The 8643-nt window shown below is 42.0% G+C and overlaps 1 protein-coding gene across 1 annotated transcript in view; it reads right to left on the bottom strand.

Moving 5' to 3' along the window:
* Window positions 1-356: 356 nt before the first annotated feature.
* Window positions 357-8643, bottom strand: part of LOC107300877 (set1/Ash2 histone methyltransferase complex subunit ASH2-like) — a 17161-nt gene continuing 8874 nt past the window's right edge. The window contains exons 4-9 of the mRNA XM_029287055.1: window positions 7891-7986; window positions 7566-7661; window positions 6314-6389; window positions 4466-4483; window positions 1297-1390; window positions 357-657 (exon numbers count right to left, since the gene is read on the bottom strand). Coding sequence (XP_029142888.1) covers window positions 357-657; window positions 1297-1390; window positions 4466-4483; window positions 6314-6389; window positions 7566-7661; window positions 7891-7986 — 681 coding nt within the window. The remainder of the gene's footprint in view (window positions 658-1296; window positions 1391-4465; window positions 4484-6313; window positions 6390-7565; window positions 7662-7890; window positions 7987-8643) is intronic.

Raw genomic sequence — 8643 nt, 5'->3', positions numbered from 1 at the left:
AGTATTTAATTCGAAACACAGCTTGTAATATTTGGTTTTAATTTGGCTTTTATCGGGGTTTATTTTCTGTATTTTTGTATTTTGTAATTTTTTGTATTTTGTGTTTATTATTTGTTTTTAATATGCTGTGAACCGCCCTGAGTCCTATGGGAGAAGGGCGGTATATAAATTAAAATAATAAATAAATAAATAAATAAATATAAGATCATCTTATCTTACGCTCCCCTTGGGGTAGCTCAGTGATCTGCCTACTCTTTTTACTGAAATCCCAAGATCACATTGCCAAAATCTGTGACACAACTTTCAAAGGGCTGGTTTTCCTTTCCTTTTTTTCTCTCTTCAAAACAGCCTCGCTTTTAAGAATCTAGTTTTGCACAGTTCACGGCTTCGTAGCCATGCCTGGTCACCGAGTGCGGGAAACGTCCAATGAGATCGGTACCTCGGTCATGCAGAGCTAGGAGGACCCGTTCGTAGAGGCAGGCTCTGTAGAGATCTCCAGGGATAGGCTTTCCCGCCCAGCAATCTAGCTCCAACTTCTCTGGGTCAGGAGCATGGGGGTCTGGCTCCGCCAAAATGTAACGGTACCCATCCTTATTAAAAGGGTGCTCCAGCGGATAGCCATGGGGTGGAAGGCGCTGAGCAGAGAACAGAGGATCACTGTGGAAGCAAAAGGCATCAGTTAGTGGCAGATCTCTCTCAGCCTTCCGAGCAATGAAAGAGAGAGGAATAGATCCTTTGGATTCATCAGTCTTGTTCACCATCGTAATTTTAATTTATTCCTTCCCTTCTAGGCGTACCACAATGTGGCCAAGTATCTAAGGCAGGGGTAGGCAACCTTGGCTCTTTTATGACTCGTGGACTACAACTCCCAGAATTCCTGAGCCAGCATGGCTCAGCTTGGAAACCTCTCCCTTTCCCCTCAGCATGGCTGGCTCAGGAATTCTGGGAGTTGAAGTCCACGAGTCATAAAAGAGCCAAGGTTGCCTACCCCTGATCTAAGGTAAAGCAGAAATAATAAAAACACGAACGCTGCCAAAGGTGATTACATGATCCAGGGACTCTGCGGCCATAATTATGATCCAGCTGCCACTGAACTTTGATCGCATGACCAAAGGGAGGCTGCCAATGGTCGTAAATGTGGGATACGGTCGCAAGACGGCTTTTTTTCAGCGCTCTTGTAACTTTGAACAGCCGCTAAACAAATGGTTGCAAGTCAGGACCTACCTGCACACAGAAGGATATGAATTATATCTCCTTTTCCACCCTTTCCTTATCCACCAAATTCTCAGGACTTACCTCCGCGTTTTCTTGGCTGTTCCTGTAGTTCCTCCCTCTTGCTGCTTGCGTTTGGCCCCCCTTCCTTTCCCACTGGTTCCTGGCACCAGACCCCCTTGGGAAGAGAAACACCACAAACATGTGTCAGCTACTGATATGATTGGGGAACTGGCCCTAATCCCCTTGAGTATCTCTGAACCTCAACAAAGGTTCTGCTTCCAGGTGGAAAGCAGAATCTCACTGTTCTAAGAAAACAGCGTACGTTTGGTTCCCTTCCTGGCCTGTCCTAACTTGGGAATCAAAAGTATTTTCAGTGAGACACAAGCAGCACCATCGTGTTTGTCACTGGTCTTGACAGTAAATCAAATAACCATACCATAATTAATTGAGACTTAATTAGACTTAGAAGACATTTAGTCACACAGTTGCTAGCCCAGCTCAAGCATCCATCCACTCAAAGTCCAGAAGATAGGAAAACCAAAGCACAAGATTTTTCTGCAAAATAGGCAACTGATTCTGCAAAATAGGCAACTGATTCTGCAAAATAGGCAACTCATTAACCTTACTGTGTTGCCCATGTGACTCTCTCTCTCTCTCCAGTTTAGCCACATACTTGCTTCCTAAGTATGTGCATCCATGTGTCTATATATCATCAATAAATGAATCTGGGAAAATACTGAGAATCTAAACTTCAGACCGATTGGATCTGAAAGCTATTTTGAACAGCAGGGTCCACTGTAAGGTGTAACTCAAATGTGAGCAGGAACAGTAATTCAGGACTGATTTGAATGTAAAAAGATGTGTGCAGCTAGTGAGTAGCAGAAGTAGATCTGTTCAGGCTCTGGATTCCTGGCTTCTCATCAACTAGAGACAAGCGTGCTGGTGGACTACAGAGAGCTGCCTTCCAATAGTAGCAAAGAGCAGAGTATACAGCAAGTAATAAGCATGAAATCAAAAGTAATAGGCATGAAATCAGATCTCCAGTGGTTTAGGAAACACATCCTTTAAAGCAGGGGTAGTCAACCTTGGCTCTTTTATGACTCGTGGACGTCAATTCCCAGAATTCCTGAGCCAGCTGGGAGTTGAAGTCCACGAGTCATAAAAGAGCCAAGGTTGACTACCCCTGCTTTAAAGGGAGTACCATCTTCTGCACTACCACCAGTTAATTTGAAATACAGATAATCCTCGACTTACGGCCACAACTGAGCCCAAAATTTCTGCTGCTAAGCAAGACGGTTGATCAGTGAATTTTGCCCCATTTTACAAACTTTCTCCTCAACAGTTGTCAAATGAACCGCTGCAGTTGTTAAGTTAGCAACACGTTTTGTTAACTGAATCTGGCCCTCCCATTGACTCTGTTTGTCAGAAGGTCACAAAAGGGGATCCCGTGGCCCCGGGACACTGCAACCGTCATAAATGTGAACCAGTGTCTAAATGTTGATCTCGTGATCTTGCGGATATTGCAACGGTTGTCAGGTGCGGAAAAAAACGGTCGTAAGTCAACTTTTTTTTTTCCAGGGCCTTCGAACAGTCACTCAACAAGCTGTTGTAAGTTGAAGACTACTTGTACAGATTTTTATTTTCGTTATTGCAAGGCAGGTATGCTTTTTTTTTTTTTTTTTAAATGGCTCCTCTCTTTTTGCATCTCGGGAGCGTTGGCTTCCTACCTAAATTCAGGCAACAAATTCTTTATCACATGAAGTTGGACTATTTCCAGACTGGCTTAAGTAACCTTTTCAAAAGCATGGAACAACTGATCTGGGGCTTCGGCAGACTGTAAACACTCGAACTGTTTACTACTGACATCTGGGCAACATGAGGACACTGAATTTTATCATCCAAATATTATGACTAAGACATGGTTCAGACATGGTTCATTTGATTAGGTACCTCTCAAGATGGTCTCGTCAAAATAATCAAATGCGTATTGTGACAACACACTGCAAGCTCTGCCTCTGATTTGTCTGCGATGTTATGACGCAGAAGGTGTTGGCATTCTGACATTTTAAGGCTGTGGTACCCTTTTTGTCATTTGCTGCTTTCCATGTATAAAATATAACAGTAAGATTCAGGTAATACACTACATTCAAGTGAAACAAATCAGATTTTTGTCTCAGCATATATCTGAACCAAGCCAGTGTTTTAGTAACCAGTAAAATTTGTGTTACTTATCCCAAAACAAGTTCTAGTCTTAGGTACTTCGTCGGACGAGAATCCTGACACATCATTCTCGATGATATCTCTTCGTTTGATTATTTCACCCCCATTCTTGGCCAACAGACTTAAGTCTTCCGTCACAACATCACTTACCGACATAAAGTTACAAATCGTCGGATAATTTTCTCTCTCTCTCTGTTTTGAATACTTTTCAAAAACACACTTTCCACCAATACTTTAATAGTAGTCCTCAACTTACGGTCATAACTGAGCCTGCAAGCAGTTGGTAAGCGGATCATCACAACGTCTCATGCAATTTGATGACCTTTTTTTTTTGCGGTGGTTGTTAAGCAAACATGGGGATCATTAAACAAACCCATTGTTTGCTATGGAATGTTGTTTTTTTCTGGAAACCGGAATAAATGCTGGTTTCCAGCAAAAATGTACCAGACACAGGAGTGCGGGACGCTGAAAATGCCTGTAACTGAGGGCTGTTGGCCGAGTGCTCAAAATTCAGTCATGGGACCATGAGGGAACTTCAAACTGTAGTCACAAGTACCTTGGGGGGAGGTCTGTTATAATTTCAATCTAGCCATAAATCGAGGATTACCCTTATACAGTAAAGCTCAGGATAAAGAACATTTATCTTACCCAATCTTAACGCCACACAAAAAGCCCAAGAAAGATTTTAAACAGGAAGAACCGAGGTTACACATCTACATACTTGCATCCAAACCTCTTCCATAGAAACCAAATCAAATCAATTAAATTGGATCAAAAATTCAAAGTTTTTGTGTAATCAATGAAATGGAGGATATGGCTTTTAACCACTGTCAATGCTTCATATAATTTTTTTAAAAATGTTCCGCTTACAAATTAATGCGGTAGGCTTGGGATTAATTAATTATACTTAGTTTCTACGACAATTTGGCCAAACGAAACAAAAACGGGGAGGGAGGAAGGGGGAGGAAAGGAGGGAGAAGGCTTTTCACACAATACTTAAGTTTTAGGAAGTGGAAAAGTAAATATTCACCTCCCAAAGAGGCTCCACCTGTAAGAACAGAAGTTGCACCATGTTGTTGTAATATGAAAGTTATGACATGAAAACAAAACACCATTAGCATGAAATGGAAATTAAACAATAATGCCTTGTGTGTCTATTCAGAAACCAGAAAGTCCTTGGGTATTCATTTAATAACTCCTTAAAAGGCTGAGAAATTCTCTGTTTCTTTTCTCCTTGGATTCCATCTCAGAAATGGAGAATCGGATTAATCTGCTCTTACTGCCCGCACGAAAACAGGCTAAGCCGAGGAGAGATGGAACAACCAGGTTCCTTCAGTTCCAGGGTGCTGGGGGTCTTTATTCTACCTGCTGAGGAAGCATGAAATCTCCAGGGGTTACCATGAAACCAGAACGGACTGGCAGGAAAGGATTTTATTTCTCAGCCAGCCTTTTTATCCCCTGCCTGGGACTTATCTGCAGTGGCAACTGAATCCAATAATTAAAGATTATTAAATCTATATTTATTGAGCCTCCTTAATTTGCATTACCCTTAGATTGGGGTTAGGTGAGATTTGAGGTTTTTGTGCAAGTCCCGCTGAACTCAACAGGGGATCTTTAGAAGCATAAACATACTTCCAGATGAGTTCTGGATACAGGGCTGTTCCCAAAGGTGCTTTTGTTTGGATGGCAACTGGACTTTCCGATTTTCCTTTCAGACATTTCGCTTCTCATCCAAGAACTGAAGAAGGTATAATAATAATAATAATAATGATGATGATGATGAAGTTGGAAGGGACCTTGGAGGTCATCGAGTCCAAACCCCTGCTCAGGCAGGAACCCCACACCATTTCGGACAGATGGCTGTCCAGTCTCTTCTTAAAAACTTCCAGTGTTGGAGCATTCAGTGCTTCTGGAGGCAGGTTGTTCCACTGGTTAATTGTTCTAACTGTCAGGAAGTTTCTCCTTAGTTCTAGGTTGCTTCTCTCCTTGATTAATTTCCATCTGTTGCTTCTCGTCCTGCCTTCAGCCGCCTTGGAGAATAGCTTGACTCCCTCTTCTTTGTGGCAGCCCCTGAGATATTGGAAGACTGCTATCATGTCCCCCCTCGTTCTTGCCAAAAGTCTTAAAGAAAAATCTGAAAGTCCAGTTGCCTTTAGAATAAAAGCACCTTTGGGACAACCAGGACCTGCACAAATGAGAACCTCCAGAGAGTTAGTTAGAGAGAGTAAATTAGATGCACAACTACACATTCATGCTTTAAAAAATATCTGTAGTAACAAGCTTGAATGAAATATTGAAATATTTTTTCAACTTGAGATTGCATTTTTAAATTTGCCAGACTTCTTTTCTAGTTTTTATTATATTATTGTTGTTGTTGTTGTTGTTGTTGTTAATAATAATTTATTTTTGGGGGAGGTGTTATTAGCCAAATTACACTTTCCAATTCTGAAAAAGAATCCACAGAGTTTCTTACAATAAATAACACAGATTTAGGCCCATGTGCACATATGGTATGCCTTTTCATGTAAACAAAATGCAGAAAGAATTCTTTAACATAGCTTCTAATCTAAAATTAATTCAATAAAGACGTATTCTTATGAATACTTAACTGGGAGCTTATCCCATTTAATACACTGGAACTTTCAAGCTATCAGGCATAGGACTGCAAACTAAATTTAACCATTTATTTAATTGTTTACTGCTAGAACACACAAAAAAAAGAACCAAAAAAAACCCCTAAACAAAAAACAAAAATAAGCAGTGGATGTAAAAATTATATCTGGATTTATAAAGAAAATATGTTCAACTACAGAGGCTGAGGATTGAAAATTTTAAATTCATGTTTCCTCACCTCAGAAAAAAAATTAAACAAACTTACCGTTTAGACTTCCGGGAGTAGCTACAGTGTTGCTCTGTTTTTGGTTATCATATGCAGGACCAATATTAGCAAGGTCCTAAAAAGAAAGCAAAGGATATTTCTTTAAACAAGCAAACAAACATTTCAGTCGCTTTTCCAATTCGCAACTGTTTCAATTAGTTAAGATTTGAAAGCTACCAACAAACCCCATATCTTAAGAGTTCCTATTCTCTCAGAAACGAATGCCACTATGTGATGGAATTTTCCCCCAGTAAATTCTACAGCAGACAAAAAGGGTCTGTTGTTAGGTGCGAACAACTTCAATCATTCCAAAAAAGTAGCATCCTGCTAGTGAGCCAATGACTGAACAACAACAAATAATTTTCCAGCAACAGTTTGAGAGGTTAACCTTTGCTGAGGGAAAGAAATAGCCTATGTGAGCTTGTCTTCCCCCAGGTTTCAAGGAAAGACATTTTGGCAGAAGCCAGAGTAGTGTCCAACTCCCTACCAGTCAAAGGTGTTGTTGTTGTTAGTTGCGAAGTTGTGTCCGACCCATCGCGACCCCATGGACAACGTCCCTCCAGGCCTTCCTGTCCTCTACCATCTTCCGGAGTCCATTTAAGCTCACGCCTACTGCTTCAGTGACTCCATCCAGCCACCTCATTCTCTGTCGTCCCCTTCTTCTCTTGCCCTCCATCTTTCCCAGCATCAGGCTCTTCTCCAGTGAGTCCTTCCTTCTCATTAGGTGGCCAAAGTACTTGAGTTTCCACTTCAGGATCTAAAGAGCAGTCGGGGTTGATCCCCTCTAGGACTGACTGCTTTGATCGCCTTGCAGTCCAGGGGACTCGCAGGAGTCTTCTCCAGCACCATAGTTCAAAGGCCTCCATTCTTTGGCGCTCGGCCTTTCTTATGGTCCAACTTTCACAGCCATACATTGCAACTGGGAAAACCATGGCCTTGACTATACGTACTTTTGTTGGCAGGGTGACATCTCTGCTTTTTAGAATGCTGTCTAGATTTGCCATAGCTTTCCTTCCCAGGAGCAAGCAACAAAGGTGTTGCTTCTGCTCAAATGGCTACTTTTCTCTCCCCCCCCCCCCCCAAACTGTAATCTTCTGGGTTATATTTGTCCAACTGGAACTTCCCTACCTTCCTGGAACCTTCCATCACTCAGAAAGAGTCCAAATTCAAAGTCTTACTTGGTATGATCGATATTTACCCTGTCATGAAATTTTGCCAGCATGCTAGAAGATGTTCTGTATCATCGACGTACCTGGTCTAAGAGTCCAAATTTGGGGTAATCTTCTTCCGGATCTTTGCTACCTGGATCCGGATGCTCTTTCACCAAAAACACATCTCTTTCTTTACACTAGAATGAAGCATTCAAACAAGATCGATTCAAACAATTCAAACTCCTTATTCAGAGAAGATCAAATGCTAGTCATAGGGTCAAAAATTGAATAATATAAGCTTTTGTAGTTCAGTGAGAACTACAAAACAAAACGGATTAACTCGTCTACTCACCAATGCATTTTCTCTCCATTTGTAATCAAATTTGATCAGTAAGAAAAATATCAGCGTTGCTCATCTTGACTTACCATTGTTTTTACAATATTGTTTGGCCAAGTCATTTTTCCTGGTCTTTGCCTTGTTGTCATACATTCCCAGTACTTATCAATAAAGGGTATAATATCCTATTAGGGAAAAAAATCAAATATAATGATGACAAGGAAGTTCACAGCCAAGGCAGTTTACCAAGTTTAACCAATCACTTACGACAGGAGTGTCAAACTCAATTTCATTGAGGTCCGCATCAGCATTGCGGTTGCCCTCAGGGGGCTGGGTGGGTGTGGCCTACTAGGTGGGCATGGATGGAGTGGGTATGGCCAGCTCTACATCGTTCGCGTCAAGGGGGCCTGTGGGGGCCTGGGCAGGAGTGGGACAGATCTGAGGGTCTCTGGCAGAAGGGGGTGGGACCAGGGCAAGTGCCAAGGCATGGTCCACTGGAGGAGCCTCACTGTTCCTCTCAGGCCATGCGGGGGGGGGGGGGCCTATGGAGCTAAGACTGAATGCATTTCAGCATAGATGGCCACCACAAAATTGTACATTGGCTCCCGGCTGGCTTGGGCCAGGGCCAAGGCAGAGGGGGCCATTCCCTCACTGTTTCCAGGATGGCTTCGCGGGCCACATGAAACCACTTCGTGGGCCGCATCCAGCCCCCGGGCCTTATGTTTGACATGTCTGACCTACGATATGGCTAGACTTTTTATTATAAAAGATTTATTTATAAAAGATTTATAAACAGTGTTAAGCTTTATGCACTGAAGCAAACTGAAAGCTAAAACATATGA

Source organism: Protobothrops mucrosquamatus, unplaced genomic scaffold (assembly GCF_001527695.2).
Source record: "Protobothrops mucrosquamatus isolate PMUCROS unplaced genomic scaffold, P.Mucros_1.0 scaffold8933, whole genome shotgun sequence".
NCBI lineage: Eukaryota > Metazoa > Chordata > Lepidosauria > Squamata > Viperidae > Protobothrops > Protobothrops mucrosquamatus.
The sequence above is the reverse complement of the archived record's forward strand: the minus strand, read 5'-3'. Positions and strand labels throughout refer to the sequence as shown.